The sequence below is a fragment of the Thermobia domestica genome, chromosome 17 (genome assembly GCF_964235325.1).
Source record: "Thermobia domestica chromosome 17, izTheDome1.hap1.1, whole genome shotgun sequence".
NCBI lineage: Eukaryota > Metazoa > Arthropoda > Insecta > Zygentoma > Lepismatidae > Thermobia > Thermobia domestica.
The window spans coordinates 131,119,288-131,137,600 of record NC_137470.1 but is presented as its reverse complement, the minus strand read 5'-3'; the positions used below and the strand labels follow the sequence as shown (position 1 = coordinate 131,137,600).

The window sequence follows — 18,313 nt, the reverse complement described above, 5'->3', positions numbered from 1 at the left end:
TCCCACTTTTTGATAAATCTTCACTTTCTGGGAATCCCTTCTTTTTGGAGAATTCCCACTTTCTAGGTAATACGCACTTTCTGGGGAATCCTCACTTCTTGGGGAGTCCCTACTTTTTGGGAAGTCCTCACCTTCTGGGAATTTCCACTTTTTGAGGGAATCCCCAATTTATGGGAATTCTAACTTCCTAGAAGTCCCTACTTTTGGGGGAATCTCCACTTTTCGGCAATTCCCACTTTTGGGGCAATCCCGTAACAGAATGACAAAACAGAGATATCTATTTAATAGGGAAACCTGTTACCAAACTGTCCAAACAAATATATTGAGGACAATTTAATTATAAGCGCTGTGAAAACTATTATAAAATTTTTTAATTAGAATGACAATTTACTGGAAAGCATTTGTTATTTACCACTGAACAAGTAAAAAGGAACACCTACAATACTCGAAACCACTTCCCACTACCTCCTTCTTGCAGACTCGCTGCTCTAATTAACCTTTTTAAAGCTCTTTATTTAGAAATCAATTATACAGAGATAGAGTAGCTCAAGATAGGACATGCATAAGAAAAAAACAAACAGTAAAGAAGACAAATATACATTTACGATAGTCGGACAAACACTATACACTTAAGGTAATATAGTTGAAAAGTTTGCAAAATAGTTTCGTTTATGAACATGAGAAATGTCGTGAGCAGAATGAGTGAGGTAACAAAGTAAACATCAGAGTAATATTTACCTGGTGTAGTTAACACATACGTCGTTATTTCGTTAAAACTTCTGTTTGTAGATTTAATCCACATTTATCTCAATGAAATAATTTAGACGGTTACTGATATTTAAAGTTTAGCTAAGACAAAGATACATAACCTTTTGATTTTGCCTGACGAAAAAAAAACAAAGATAATAAAAACCTTTACTTATACTGGGCTCGAACCAACAACCTCCTTCGTACAGACTAGTTGCTCTGACCAACTGAGTTTCGATTTCTTACGCGAAAGAAATCTCTCATCTTACGAGGAATTCTTTTCATTATGATCGTGCTGTAAATTTATTCTTTTTGAAACAAATACGTCAAAACTGTTCGAAGCAATACGAACACGGCTAAAGAACACGCACGGAACTGAATTACCACTCAATTGACCTTGAGGGCAAATAACATAAGGGTAGCTATAAACGTAAATTCAGCATGCATTTCTGTGGAGTTGTGTTCAGTATTGCTATCTGCCAATCACGTTTGTTCTTAGGAGTAATATTTTACAAACCCAAGCTGGAGTGTAATCATTCGATAGAGCGCAATGGAAGGCATTCTTGCCCTTGTTAAAGTGGGGTACATTGTGTCGCAAGCAGCAGTAAGTGCTGGGGTCAACCCAAGAAGAACCCAACGGTGCGTGAAGCGGTACCGAGAAACTGGGGAAGCTGGTAGATGCCCCGGTTGCTTGAGGAAACGTGTGATAACAGAAGAGCAAGACGATCTGCTCATTGATGTTGCACAGCAACAACCTCACACTACCTCTCGTCAGCTTATGCGAATAACAAATTTCCTAGCTTCTAGGTTCACTGCTAGAAGACGGCTTAGGGAAGCTGGCCTTTTCGCTCGTCATGCGGCTGAAAAGGAAGTCCTCTCGGAAGATCACATTCGACTGCGACTTGAATTTGCAGAATCGAACAGGCATCGCAACTGGAACGATGTTGTTTTCACCGACGAGTGCGTGTTCGTCTCTGAAAATTCAGGACCAATCGTTGTGTATCGTCCGCGTGGAACCAGGTACGACCAACGATACATCCATCACAGACGACACTGTGGTCGTGTGTCGGTGTCGGCCTGGGGATTCTTAATACCAAAGGGCCTAGGAGTACTCCATCGGATAGAGGGACGTTTGACGGGTGCGCAGTATTTGCACATTCTTCAGAATGTCATGCTGCCATCTGTTAGAGAACTTTATCCTGATGGAGTAGTCAACTTTCAGCACGACAGATCTCCCGTCCACACATGTCGGGTAGTTGAGAATTGGCCAGCAGAACAGGCTGATCTAGATGTTCTCGATTCAAGTGGGGCTGACATGAACCCGATCGAAAATGTGTGGGCTGAGATGAAAAGTGATTAAGGAACGCTTTCCTAATCCGCCACCCACGACGCAAGTTAATCTCTGAAACTTAGTAGAAGACTTATGGGAGGAGGGCGCGCAAAGCGAACGCTACGTCCGTCGTCTCATTGATGGAATGTCGCGAAGAATACAAGCGGTTATTAATGCAGATGGCCATTGGACGTCTTATTAATTTGGAGACGAGTTTACATAAAACAGCCCTTTTGAGGGCTACATTAATAAATTCCAAAGAAAAAATAATAGAAATTGTAACTTCTAACAAGAAGCGCCACATGTAGAAATCATAAATTTAACAAAAAATATTCATGATACCCACTGGGAATCGAACTCCCGACCTTTCGTTCAAGAGTCCCACGTGATAGCAACTAGACCAAGGGAGTACGCTATGAAGTAACACCTTCACACTGTCCATACAGACTGAGAACCCTTTCGTAATTTAGTGACATGTTATACCAAGTATATTCTAAAACTAAGTCTAGGGAAATGAACTGATAATAAATATTACGGAAGGCAACATATAGGAACTACAGTTACGAGTGAAAGGAAATCTTTACTGCACAATCGATATAATTCCTCGTTTACACTCTCGTTGTTGTTTCACTGTAATTTCGTAAGGAGAGTTTTATTTTAACTTACTTAACTTACTAAAGAGTTGCTGATACAACCTGTATATCCGAATTGTATTCTAATATTTAGCAATGAGTGAACAGTAGTGATACCAATTACAATGGAAAAGGGATACCGGGTTCAATTCCTGCTGGAAGCTCATGTTGTTCGGATATCACATTAAGCTATGGGTGCACGTCTCATATAGCCTCGCTGCTGAACGGAACGCTACACTGAAGTCAAACCAAATAACAATGGAAAGGAAGAGGAAGGAAAAACCGCTGAGAATCTACATTAATAGTGCTTGTCCAGCATTTTCCTAGTGGAAAAGAGGAAAAAGATTCGAAAACTATTACTTCTTAGTTAAGACTGTTGACCACCGAACGTAAACGTGGCTTGTGAAATAAAAACGTCATTATGCTCGTTAGCATTTATCCGTAATGTATGCAATTTAAAAAAAATTAAATTACCTCTTCTAATGTCGTGATCCCTTTTCACTAGGTAGATTAAAACCCCCACATAAACGTTTCTTAAGAACAGAAACTTAGATATAACAGTCGCTGGCAACAGGATGTTATAAAGAGGGATCATTATAGGAAATAGGTTGAGAATCACTGATATAAATTAATAGCGAGGACCTAATGAAAAGTAAATAAGAAAGGCCAATACCATAAAATTGAAAAATATTTAAAACAAACGTTTATATTATCAAAAATGTTAATATATCAGAAATTAGCAATTTGTCCATCGAAATGAGTGTGCCTGATTGGATTAGACAGTATGACACAGTGCACCAAGGTCTACCTGTTAGGATTTACGTCCTAGTAGTAAATCACGGTCGAGGTGTTGGCCATCCCTGATGAAAGTAAAGGACATTGACAGTGACATATCAAGCATCCTGCACTATTTATTTCATTCTCCAGCATTTTTAAAATAATTTTCATCACATCTAAGTATGCAAAATTAATCGCCTGACTTTCACGACATTTCCATTTCTTCCTTTACTAAAAGGTTTACGAAATTAAAAACAGTTATTCAAGCAAGCATTTTGATCTCAGACCATATTAACATTATGCGCACATTATCTTTTCTACATTTCTCTACATAATGAAAAAGATGAAAAGGCACGCGTTTCATTTTTCATTAATTTAAAATAGATAAAATATATTTTGTTCGTACTTTTAGGTCCAATACATTCCTTCCAAATAAAAGCAATCAAAATGTTATTCACAAACTAATATCTACTTTCAGTTAAAGATAATCTTAATTACTCAGGCCAGAGATTCTACAGCACTCTATTCTCTTGTTCCTATAGGTAACAATACCCAAGTGACGTCCGACATTTCCTGTTGAAATTTGACAGGTGACGGTACTAGAGATCAAATAAGTAAACCTGTGCTTTTCTGTATCTGTCTATGTGAAACCAGAAGTTCCTAAAATCTTGTGATACACTTGTGAATAGGCAAGAGGGAGAGACCTGAAATTTTCCTTGTGAACGTGAAATGTAGAACAAAGACAGTGAGATTTTCGAGTTTGGTAATTGGCGTAATTGTTTACTATAATACTTAAATTCACCCTTGTATTACTGGAGATAGTTTCGGCATAATTATAGGCCTACAATGGATGTTTTGTTTTATTTAGCACGTTTACTTCTAATTTAGTACAGAATCTAATCATTACATGCACAGGCTTTAATATAGCAGGATTAAATACCTCAACGCATTGTCCCCATACGTATCATTGTTACATTCAGATACTAGAAGTTTCTCTGTACACTTTCAACAATTTTTACACCACTAATATTACTTAGAAATTTATAGTGAGAGGAAAACTGATTATAGATTATTATCATTATTATTATTATTATTATTAGTTGTTGTTGTTGTTATTATTCTAATTAATGTGATAATGTAATATGTTAATTTAATTGAAGCGGCTGTAAAGAAGTTTGTATTAAAGTGTTATCATTATGATGATAATGTTTCAATTGGAAATACAGCATCGTTTTAGTACTACAAACAGATTGCTTCTGATACTTGAAACACTGGAAATATGTTGGAAATGTTCAAGTTAACTCCTGCAGACCCTGTTAACTTTCGTTACTATTATTTACGATCAGCTAGATTTAATTTTAGTGGCGTCACAAGACGGGGGTTAAGGGAGCTTTGCGTCCTTCCTTAAATTCTGGTAGAAGATATTGGGGACTCCGAAGGAGCGTAAAATTTATCCTGCCTAGTTTTATAAGCGACTCAAGGGTTTGATTGATTGATTGATTGATTGATTGATTTTGAGTTTTACGTCCCGTTCAGCAGCGAGGCTATATGAGACGTGGACCTACTGATTAACGTGGAATCCGAACCACATGAGCTCCCGCCGGGCGACTCAAGGGTGAAACACTTGTTAACGAAAGCAATGCTGTGTATACACTGCCTTGCTTCTAACAAAATATGAAGTGCTTTATAATCTTTAGACTTTTTTCTATTCTTTTTGTCACCCTTGGTTGTGTAGGGCGCCATCAAGCAAATCAAGAAACGTTAATATTACAGCCAAGAGACGCTATAAATATATTAGGTATTTCTTTTGTTGCCTAACCATAACGGCCTAGGGTCGTCTTCTGTAGAATAAAAAATGCTATATGATATTCCATGCAAGGAGAAGGAAAGGATGCTCTAAATGTATTTCTTATTCATTTTGTGTGCCCTGCTTGTCAGAAATTATATACTTTCTGTTGGGAGGGTGCTGAAAAGAGAGGGGCAAAATAAATCGTCGTGCCCCCTCCTACATTTTAAATTTTGTTACGTGGTTGCTCAAATTATTACTAAAGAAAGCACTTTAAACTAAGATGTCTAAGGTTACTACATTATGTAAGGATGGCATATTCAGGAATAATAATAATAATAATAATAATAATAATAATAATTATTATTATTATTATTATTATTATTATTATTATTATTATTATTATTATTATTATTATTATTATTATTATTATTATTATTATTAAATATGAATGTCTGGGGCGCCGAAATTATGTGACACGAATCATTACATGTAGAGGTTTAAGATGAGTGGTCATAGGGGAGATAAAAACAGGACTTTTCTGTCTGACTCTCTAACGTAAAGACTATGTGCTGAAGGTAAGAAGCATAATCATTCTACAATTGGTTGCTTTTACGTAGAATATCAGTTACTTGAGTTCTCCTCCTTCGGGCTACTTACCTCATGTGGTAAATTCAAAACAATATCTATTAAGACAAATACATTGTAGAACTTTTCCGTAATTAAATATACAGGGAAAATTAAACATTTAATGAGGAAATCTGTTTTCAAAGTGTCAAAAAAGTAGACAGAAGACTATCTAGTGGTAAATATTGTGAAACTTTATAAAATCCTCCAAATTAGAATTAACATTTACTGGAAAACATTCGTTATGCACCAGTGAGCATGTAGTGAGCAGTGAGTACAGGGGAAATAATTACGAAACTGTTTGCAAACCAAAATTAGGGACACTAATATGCAAGTGCGACAACGACATTTTTTATTGCGTATTGTTATGAGTTTTACACATGTTGCAACTTGATCCTTTTCCACATAAAAAAAGTAAAATAACCGTAGTATCAAAAATGAAAATTGCAATTCTATGGGGCTCGAACCTACTACCTCAGGCATATAGATTCTTTGCTTTAACTAACTGAACTATTCACTTTCTTACGTAAAATGAACCTGCTCTACGGTAAACACGATTTTCATGATGATCGTGCCACTAATTCGCCCTTTTCGATAGGCAATTTCAACTGTTCTGTCTCTTTGTTCGTTAATTCTTACATACATCCATATATTTGAAGTTCGCAGATAATGCACGTAATAAGACATACTAGAAATATTTCGTAAAAATTTTCGTTTGTAGATTTAATCCACATTTCTCTCAGTGACAATGTCGCTACTTCGTGTTGAACTGCAGAATTCCCTCGCGTTCTTGAAAATTTGCCGCTTTAGCAGAGTTGGTAATTTTTGTAATTTCGGTCGATTAAAGGTTTCTTGCTTCTAATTTATTTATTTTGAGCTAATATCTAACACAAATATTAAAAACAGGTTTGTTGTTAACCTTTCCAGCTGGGGAAACCTTACCAAATTTCGAACATATAAAGAAAATGGAGATATTTTCAAAAAAAAACTTCAGAATAAAAGAGATGTGTCATTTATTTTGCTCACAGTTGTACCTGGAAGCGGGTCAGTATTCTAGAACCCTGTCACATTTACACTTACCATTCTATTGGATCAAAAGATCCAATATATTTCAGGCAGCAATTTTCTTGCAGGTATTATATCTGGAGAACTACATATAGTGCAGCCAAACCAAAACTACCACTTAACTTAATATGATGTCCTTATTCCATATATATATATAAAAAAACTCGATTTAGAGGCACTCCAATTTTTTTTATGGTCTCTGATCCAAAAAATCCATGTTTTTCATTCAATTACTAATTTTCTTGTACGCCTTATATCTCGATAACTACATATACTGTAGCCAAACCAAAACCAGGGTGCGAAATCCTGGGGGGGATGAGGGGGAATTCCCCCTCACTTACTGTGTTTTGGAAAATAATTCCCCCCACCGCAGAGTTACTGGGGGGAAGAGAATATGAAGGTATTTGTCAAAAGTCATATATATTTTTTTCTTGAAAATGTAACGTTAGTTTCCCTACAAAATACTTTCAAAGGTACACATACCCCAATAATAGAAGTTCAACACACTTATCAATATATTTGCAAATATTTCAGTATGAAAAGTATAATAAAAGTAATCGAAGTGCAGTTAGCGTTAAGCAAAAATAAAAATGCAATGAATAATTAAACTGTGCTTTGATGTGGCAACTCTGAAAACAAAATAGAGATGAGATTTGAAGTAACTATTCCTTTTTGTCCTTCTACTACTAAGGTGGTCATAATACTTGACTGCAGTGTTATTGACTTCTTGAATGCAACAAAAATGAAACCTAGGAAGAGTGCTACGAATAATGTAATTACGAAATACTTCAACGTTAATTCTGAGTCAGACAATAAAGTTCGCAAACTAAATAGTGACAACTCGCATGTTACTAATTATGGACCACTATTCACGAACAAAAGTAGTGACGAATGCAGTAGTGGTGAAACGGGTGAAGCTGAAAAGAAGTGTTTTAGTGCAAATGTGATGGAAGCGTCTAAAATACATTTGTCAGAGAGTTTGTGTGATGGAAGCGATAAAACAATGTCAAGTAAAATGAACCAAAATGTAACATTGTTAGAAGAAAGTCAACCGCCCATGGAATGGAAAAGATTTCAGATTTTGTCTAAACAAGATAGATCATGGCTTGTTTTCGAAATGAAAGCAGGACAGGAGGTGATGATGTATAGTGTTTGTAAACTGCATGCTTCTTTCGTGTGTAAAAACATTAAGATTAAAACTGCCAATAAGGACTTGCTGTGGTAATTGAAAGATGTTTCTCAGAAAAATAAAAAGTAAAATTTGGATCCCGTATAGGCATGAACTAAGTTCAGTTCATTGACTGTGCTTAGATGCAGAAGTTACTCGTCAGAAAAAGGCACTGGAAAAAAGCGCAGAAACAGCAAGGGAAACATGTCTGAGAAAGCAAGAACAACAATTAGATGTAACGGTAAAAGTATTTCGTAATGTATATACTAGTACAAAGTGAGGTTGGAGTTTCAGGGATCACCCAGAAATGAATAAATTGCAAATGTTTAAACATGGGAACTCACCTCAATACAGACAAAAGTGCTGCTTTGATAACACGTTTCATTGCAGACCAGCTACACAAGAAATTGGTAACATTTTTGAAGTTTACTGATTGCTTCTCTATATCCGTTGATGAGTCTACAGATCGATTCTCTGAAAAACATTTGATTCTGTATATTACGTACGTGGATGAGAGAAATATTGCTCGAAGCTGTTTTCATAAACTAGTACGCATCGAGAAAGCAGATGCAAAAGCAACAGAAATGAAGATCATTGAAGCTTTCGCAAAGGATGGCATTGATTCTGATATTATTAAAGAGAAGCTTGTGGGTCTTGGAGCAGATGGTGCATCGGTTTTCATAGGTAAGCACGATGGAGTTGCTGCTCGCATTAGAAGAAATTTTGCTCCCCACTTCGCCAGTATTCATTGCATGGATCATAGCTTGATTTAGTAACAGACAAAGTTTTTGGAGTCGTAAACGCAGTACACCACTTCGAAAATCTGCTTGACGAACTTTATAAAGTCTCTTAGCCGTATACAGAGACTATCCATCTATAATTGATTATTTGTCTTCTGCCGAAGTGAGAAAAGAGTCAAGTGAACAAACTGTGGCAAAATTTGAAGGTTTGTATCGTAAGCTAACTTCAAGACAAACCATACTTATGTTAGGGTTGCTTTTAGGCATTGCACATATATTTACTACCGTCAATGCAACAATGCAAAAAAATCTGTATTATATCGAGAAATAGAAACTCAGCTACATACTGCGTGTACAACTCTTACTGAAACGAAAGAAAATGACGTTTATCTCACGAATTGTAAAGAGAAGTATCTGTGTTATTGTGTTGACAGTGACTCGGCATTTTTTCAATTCGAGAGAGTAAGATGTCAAATCTTACAAGGGATTTTAGATGAACTACGAAGAGGATTTCCAGCAGATGAACTGGAAGAAGATTTCTTGCTTCAAGTATTTGATGAAATTTTAAGTTAAAAAAAAAAAGCCCATTGTACGGCAATTCTGATGTCTATAAGGCTGCTGAATTATTGGGTATAAATCTATCTATAGCTGTAATGGAATGGAGATATTTGAAACCTGGTCTCAAATCTATTGATGATCTTCTTCTATTTAAACTGCTGTTCCGGAGAATAAAATCAGTTGCACTGTCGACTGCAGACTGTGAGCGTGGTTTCAGTGTTGCACATGACTTGAAAAGCTATGAAAGAAATCGATTAACAATAGATACATTAGAAGCCTTAATGACAGTTAAATTGTGTGGACCACCCTTGAATTTGTGGAATGCATTAAGTGTGCTACAGTCTTAGTCACCAGTTAGAACAATACCCTTATTTCTATTTTTGATGGCTTATAAATGCAAGCTTGTAGAACACATTGAAGGTCAATAAAATAAAGCACAAGTTCGAATTCAGAGTACACTTTCCTTGCATTCTTCAAGTTTTATTCAATACGGAAAAACATAATTGGAAATAAGTGTGTTTTGCGACAAACTGGTAAGCTTAGATTAGCTTCTTTCCTTTCTGATAGGTTACGATTTTGTGTACAGGTAATATGCTTAAAAGTACTTCCCCCTCACTTTGAATGAGATGATTTCGAACCCTGACCAAAACTACCACTTAAGTCAGTATGGTGTGCTTATTCCGTAAAAAAAAAAAAAAATATGAAATCTCGATTTAGGGTCCATTCAAAATTTTTGTGGCCCCTGATCAAAAAAATCCAATATATCTCAATCAATCAAGTAATTTCTTGTACGCCGTATATCTCGAGAACTACATACAGTGCAGCCAAACCAAAACTACCACTAACTCAGTATGATGTCCTTATTCCGTAAAAAAAAAATACAAAAACTCGATTTAGGGACCACTCAAGATTTTTGTGGCCCTTGATCCAAAAAAATCCAATATATTTCATTCAACCAAACGTTTTCTTGTACGTCTTATATCTGGAGAACTGCATATAGTGTATCCAAACCAAAACTACAACTTAACTCAGGATGATGTGCTTATTCCGTAAAATATACGGAAACTCGATTTAGAGGCCGTTCAAAAATTTTGTGGCTCCTGACCCAACATCTAATTATTGGCCAAGATCGCAATCTTTAGATTTTTTGGATCATTCCTAAAATTCTTGTATTTTAAGCAAACAGTAAGATTATTATTTATTTACTTACCGCAAACTTGGTATTGTTGTTAGTTCATCCTGTATTTCCTCTAGCAAACGTTCAACAGTTCTTTTTGTAAGGCGAAAGCGGGCGAAAAAAGAAAAAATGATCTCCTAACTCGAGGAAATTTATTCTTTCCACGTATATGGGTGGTCGATGAATTCTGTGATTGTCTATATTTTTCATTAGTTCAAGAATTTCATAATTGTCATCATCGCTGGATAAATCCGACATTTTCACCAAATTTTCTAATCGTAATTTTCTTTCTTTCAAAACCATCAACAGTGTAAGGCGGCATCTCTACTTCTACCCAGCATTCAAGCAGAATTTTGTAAACAATGAAGCATCGAATGCGCAAGAAAACTACGCTTAAGAAGTTGAGCGGTAGTTCATCTGCCGCCTAGATTTTTTTTTTTTAACTGCTCCGTTTTGCATAAAGCCAACATTGTGCAACCGACCGTTATACGCTGAACAGTCTCACCAATGTTGATATTGTACCAAGTTCCTCCCTGTCTCATAAGTGAAAATGATCGTTGTTTTCCAAGTCCTGGAGACTCGTAGAGCGGGGTGTATCCTAAGTTCCCGTTGCTAAAGACTTAATCGTCACTCGATTATGACATCGAAAGACGAAAAGTCGCAGTATGACCATGAAGTGACCAAACGCGTAGTCACTCATGAATGAACAACAAATGACCAAGATTGGGCTTTCTCAATTGCTTTTGGTCAGACTGTCCCACTGACGTCATGAGTGAGAAGACGGAGGCAACACTTACATGAACACATGGAGGTGGTCAATCACTTCGAAGTGATACAGACAAAGTCCTCATTTCCTCTTACAGCTGATCCAAAACAAGGCCAATAGGCTTCGAACTAAGCTGCTAACATTTGCTGAAAGACGCATACCAAAATCCAGGGAAAAGGACTCATAAGAACCAAGACGACTACATCGTCTCAATGACAAGCAGATAAATTATCGTAACGGACAATGTCTTGAAGTTGACATGACTTTTAGGGACCAGTAAGACACAAATTCATTAAGCATCTGACATCATAAACAAACTTAAAAGCGTCGCGTGTGAGACTGACAAAGCAATGTACGGGGTAAAAATACAAGGAAATACTACCACAGCTTTATTAAAAAGCCTTTCACAAATACAAGGACTTCCTTGTAGAATGGAAACAATAAGGTCTAATGAAGTTATATTTTGACGTTGCAATAAGCTGACAACTGGCGACGTGTAGGCGAATAACCGAATCACCGATGTTAATAACCATCCAGACGATGAACTCCAGCTTAGAAAGCTGCTTGGATCTTAATTGATGGACAACAAATTCCCAATAGGAATAAAGATTGCCGGTCTCTAGATTGAAACCCGTCACAAAAGGGGGGATTTTCTGCAACCTTAGAGTGCATCAATACGGAATAAGGTTTATAAATATTTCAAATCTACGGTATATGCACTATTTTTCTGGTTTCAAATGCATATGAATCAAAGTCTGATTTTACTGAAAGTGTGTTCACAAATGCTCCTAAATCATTCCTAAATAACTTTTCACTACGTCAAAATCGACTCGTTTTCTTCCATCCGGAAATAATGGATTACCTCAAATCCATAGAAATCGTTATTCAAATTTTTAGTCAATTCCGTCATCATTTTTAACACCGTCTATTTTGTCAGAGTTTGTTGTAAACTTGCTTTTCTACACCTGAAGATTTTCTCTATTTCATGGAAAGTGTTACTTTAAATTTATATCCTTCAAATTGAGTTTCCCAAAATCAATCTTAAGTCATTTGCCAGTGTTGGTAATCAAAAAAGTTGTTTTCTCGTATGAGATATTCGTATCGTGTATGTCAAAACACGTACATAGCGCACAAATTTCATGACTGTATGCTGAACGTTTTAATTTAGATCTCGAATTTCAGAAATTTCTGTCTTATTCGTAGTGTAGAGTCTGAGGAAAACATTTTTAGATTAAATTATTCAAATTACCTACACCCAATTATTTTGGAGAGCTGGTAAACAGCGAAAAAGAATGTCACAGTCCACTTTTTCCCCTTTGGTTTACTTTTTGTTTAAATTCCATCCTATCCTCAGTCTAAGATTCAAGGAGCAAATCTGTACAAAATTTCAACTTCTACATCCAAGAGTTCCAAAGATCTGGTCAGGGATTTTCCTACACCCACTAAAACCTCCAAATACTCCGCAAACTTCGATGGACACCCTCAAAAGAAATTCTCCCCACACACTTTAACATCCCCATAATTTGAGAATGCACTCATTAATATACTCAGAAAAAGAATTGTCAGGCTTCCTTGCTTCTTCGAAAGACTACAGATTCGTAGAAACTATAAGTTTCAGAAAGGGCCTGTTTTGTTCATTACAACTTGCATTAAAAAAAATCCAGATGACTTTTTTTTTTAGTTTTTTTTCTCCGAAGGGACAGCTAAAGATATATATATAAAAAAAAGTTCGTCTTCCTGATTGCTGGGAATCAACAAAAGGTAATCATTGGAATGTTGAACAAGACAACCTGTAAACTTCGTCCACGGCGCTTTCTCCCCTTTCTAACAAGGGAAGAAACAAACTATTCCGGTGGAACACATTTTAACTCTGGTTATCCGAGAGTGAATATACTTCCGAGTTAGATTGTTTAGGAAGGTTTGCCGTAGTTTTCGGGATTATGACGAGAGCAGGAAATACGCTGGAAAACTATTGTTCCAACAAGAAAGAAAAAGTATGATTATATAACTAACACACATTTAGTATATTATGTAAAAAATATATGTATTTTTCAGAAAGAGAGATATGAAATTTAGTTTTCCATTAGATTTCTAACTGGCAATTCTAACACATTTCGATTCTTTCAAGTGTAAAATGGAAAAGATAGGCAAATATTGGAAAGCTTATGTAAAATAATAATAATAAATATTAAAAAAATCATTTTTATGGATTTAGGCATCTATTGTTCAGACCAGGATGGATTGGACGTAAGAGCAGTCGGCCACAGCTTTAGCTACGTTATCATTCAGGCATTCGTCTCGTGAAACTGAGACACCCTGGAAATTCTCACAATCAGTTAAGACGGATTTAGGATTTAGATTTCTGGGCTGTCAGCATCTAAGGCCATTTAGCCCGTCACGCCTGGCGTGCACCTGGGGAGAGGGAAAAAGAAAAGATTGGGGAAGAAAGGAAGCGGCCTGGGACCTATAAGTTAGGCACCACCCCGACATTTGCTTAGTGTGAATGAGGAAAACCCTGGAAGGATGCCTACCCTGAAAAAAACGTTTTACACTTTTTCGACCAAGTGCCCCCAAATCAGTTAGGATGGTCGTCATTGAGTTCGAACTAATGTTCCTCCGCAGTCCACATTGCAAATCCGTAGTTCCGTACTCAGGGTGGGTCATAAGGATGGGTACGTTGGTGTGCTGGGTGATGTCAAAGACAAAAAACAACTTGGTTATATCGAAGTAATCGAACTATAGTTTGTCAATATTAAATCATTAGCCTGCTATTCGAGAGGTTCCGTGTTTATATCTCGGACATGGGACTGCCCTCTCTATTCATGTTTTCCTTGGTTCACGAAGCAAATGCTGAGATGATGTCTAAAATGAGACGCAGGGTTACATACTGTCCCCTATTACATTGGTGTTGGCAAACAAGTGGGAGACGAACATTAAGGTCCTCCACTTAAGTTGGTCTAACTACACCGTTGTAACAGGGGAACCTTATAGAAATACGAATGCCTGATCCTCATAAAACTCTTTCCCTTCCCTTGTGCTTATTAAGGAGAGAAATAATTAGTGTCTTTCCAACTAATCTGCTACCTACTTTAAAAAAACAGCAAGACGGTCACGGAAAACACTCACTTTCGCATCCTAAAAAAGGAGATTTCACCCTTTCAATTGCGAAGCTAAATTTTCACACATATTTAAAACGCAAACAAGATCGCTGAGATTCTCTTGTGTCAAAATGTGTGCGGCCTTTCTTCATGCTCGTTTCCGGATTCACCATCACTCTCTGTCACATTTTCTGTAGGCACTGATACCAACATTTCCTCAATGTGGCATACAAGTCTCACAACAGATAGTACACACTTCTTTGTTTTCGACGTGATTCACTCACTTTTGTTAGACAAAAATAATCGTCTGTTCTGTGATATGTCGATTTCCTCCAAATCATGGAAACAGCGAAAGGTATGTGTTGTGTATGGTAAAAAGTATGTAAAGGTGAAAGGTGGAACAGCGAAATGTCTGTGCCGTGAAAAAAAGAAGGAAATTTTTGGTTTAAAAAAAAAAAAAAAAAAGTTTACGGTTTTTCTCGAGCTTGGAAAAAATGGAAAGTGGGAAAATGAAAATTTTCGAATATTTTACTATATTATGCTTTTAAAATGAAAACTATTTTATATATACTACAGGGTGTCCAACATAAAATGCAAACCGGAGTTTGGGATAGTAGAACTTTTGAACCGGAAGCAGTACACAAATAATGGTTATACCAAAATGAAACCTTGTTCATGCATATATTTTTAAACTAGGAACCACACAGTGTTGCCAGATGTAACCGAAGGTATCAATTTTTTTTTTTTTTTTTTTTTTTTTACAAGACACGTAACTTGACTCATAACACATACGTATAGATGTACTGTCGTTAATTTTCAGTTTGTATAGTTGGAGTAGCTTGGAAACTATGGACTGGATAAAAAAAGTTTTTCATTTCCACCGATAACTAATCGGATGAGGCCTCTGTAAGGGGTTATTAGGGAAAACGTGGTTTTCATAAATTAACATTCTGAATTGGCAACAGTGCTGATATTTCAGTGCATCAAAATGTGTGTTAAGGATCTGTCTACATTATGCAATTCCTGAAAACAATTGAATTTTAAAATTATCGTGATAAAACTTTTACTTACATGCACCCGGCAACATTGCTATTCATCACGAACTGAATTGTCAGTTCTACGGCAGATTCTGGAAGTACCCCCGTTTTGATTCAATGAACAACTGTTCACCGAGTGTATGTAAGTAAAAGTTTTATCACGATAATTTTAAAGTTTGTTTTTACATTGTTTTCAGGAATTGCATAATGTAGACAGATCCTTAACACACCTTTTGATGCACTGAAACATCAGCACTATTGCCAATTCAGAACGTTAATTTATGAAAACCACATTTTCCCTAGTAACCCTTTACAGAGGCCTCATCCGATTAGTTATCGGTGGAAATGAAAAATTCTTTTTTCTATTCCATAGTTTCCAAGCTACTCCAACTATACAAACTGAAAATTAACGACAGAACATCTATACGTATGAGTTATGAGTCAATTTACGTGTCTTGTTTAAAAAAAAAAAAAAAAAAAAATACACCGGTTTCATCTGGCAACACTGTGTGGTTCCTAGTGTATTTCAATCGTTGCTTCCTAGTTTAAAAATATGTGCATGAACAAGGCTTCATTTTGGTATAACCATTATTTGTGTACCGCTTCCGGTTCAAAAGTTATACTATCCCAAACTATGGGTTGCATTGTATACTGGACACCCTGTAGTTTAGAGTTAAGATAATTAAGTATTTATGTTTCTTGTATTAGAATCAGGAAATTTTGTGGCAACAAATATATGTGCACCACTTATTCAAACACTTTAAAGTTAGCACTGTGATAAAATGGAGTTATCTCGTAATGTTCGAAAGAGAGGATGCTCAAGTAAGTATAGTAAAATATAAGAGAAGAGGAAAAAGTTACATTATGATATTGGGAATTTTAATCATATTTGCACCTCCTTGATCTTCTCTTGCCTGCCTTGTAAATCGTGCATAGTTGTTTAGTGAATCATATAGATCTTACAGACGTTATATCTCTTTCTTTCTCTACCTCATCGCTGGTGACGAATGTTCTAGCAAATAGGCTCTACAGACCATATTCAGAAATAATATAATCTACACTGTCACTGATACAATTGTGGTGCTCAGCTTTATGTAATTAGCCAAGAAATCGAAAAGAATTTAATCTTTTCAGAGATGATATTGCACTGATCGTGAAACTATGCTACAACTTGGCTTCCCATGCGTAAGTCGTACTCTATCTCCAGGGCGATGTGCAAGCACTTTTGACGTTCGAATACATATACTGTTCCTCTCTCTGTACACGTATTGAACAATCCAAGTACTTAATTCGTGCGTGGGTGCTTAACGCCTGAAAACCACATGTTTCTCACATATATACGTACCGTAGAATGCATTTATTGACTCTATCTATCTTCATCTCTCTTCCATGGTTACAATTACTTAAAAAAAATTACAAATAATAACTTCTGCTTCAATGTGAACTTACTAGTAGTCACAGCTATTATAGATAACTGACAAACTTTAACGGAGTGTAACTTAAAAACACTGCAACCAAAAAAAAAAAAAATCTTGCTACATTCCCTTGCTAGTATACAAAGCCTCCTACCAAAAATTCACAAAGAGCACTGTCGGTGGGGTGGCATGCGTTGTTTGAATTGACATAGGATGACCCAAAAATAAATGAAAGACCTCATAATTCATTTAAGAGAAAGATTCAGTTCCTTCCGCTGATTTGGTGGCTAGCGCATGCACCTTTGGGACACGTAATCCCTGGTTTAACTCCTGGTAGGAAAGCACTGAATACACAACAGTGGTTCGGATTGCATTTTAAATTGTAAGTTCACGTCTCATACAGTTTCGGTGGAGAACAAATACAAATCGAAAACTATCACAACAGTTCAAGTAAATGTGTTACTAATTTGCTATAGCTAACAGTATGAATTTTGATCATGTGAACAATTACAATTTACAGTGAGCTGAGTAAAAATTGCAGGGAACACGAAGTTTGATACTGATCGTTTATATATAAAGCAAAACCACTACATCTCCATTTTACTATTCACTCTGTTTTCTAGATATATAAACCTTTGGATGCTATCACTTTAATTTTGTACGCATCATTGGACAGTACTTGTATCTGTCACGTACATACATAATATATATATATAGTGGTAGCAGCAGATTGGAAGTAGATTATCCATTACTCTACTGACTTAATGTCATATACTATCTTGAAAAATATAAAATAAACTCGTGAAACACACGAATTAATCTCCTTGCAGCAGGAATTCTCCATTGACTTACGTTCAAGATACAAAGAATAGTGCACCGAGACGAAATCTTAACAGCGTTATGATCTATAACGCATGTAAACTGTCGCACAAACAAGTTTTATTTATATATACACATGATTTTACCCAGGGCTGATGCAAAATATTGAAAGACGTTTATATACCGAGCAGACAAGGTTGATTAATGTACACTCATGTCCAAAATGATTATCGCATATCTATAACTGTCTTTTTGTAAGAATATAATTTGCTAATGATTTTGCAGGCTATTTTTAATACTGATACTATGTGTATAATCGGGAAATGTATATTTGTGGTAAATTTCATAGGAAAAGAATTATAAATACGAAAACAAAAATGAATAAAATAAAATGTTGCTAAATGGACAAGAAAATTTTATTTTTGTTTTACTGTTCTTATTTACTGCTCTTTTGACATGAAATTTGCCATATACATGTCTTTGCTGATTATACACATACTAACATTATAAGAAATACCGGGCGAATTCGTTATCAAATTATTCCTAGATCAACATATTTATAGACATGCGA

At 36.0% G+C, this 18,313-nt stretch overlaps 1 protein-coding gene across 1 annotated transcript; it reads left to right on the top strand.

Annotated features, from left to right (window-relative positions):
• Positions 1–8,464: 8,464 nt before the first annotated feature.
• LOC145674175 (uncharacterized) lies at positions 8,465–8,905 on the top strand. Its single transcript, XM_081744008.1, has one exon. The coding sequence runs from the start codon at positions 8,465–8,467 to the stop codon at positions 8,903–8,905; it is 441 nt and encodes a 146-aa protein (XP_081600134.1).
• Positions 8,906–18,313: the final 9,408 nt, after the last annotated feature.

Coding starts and splice junctions, on each gene's coding strand:
- LOC145674175 (XM_081744008.1), top strand. CDS start 8,465: ATGGGAACTCACCTCAATACAGACAAAAGTGCTGCTTTGATAACACGT.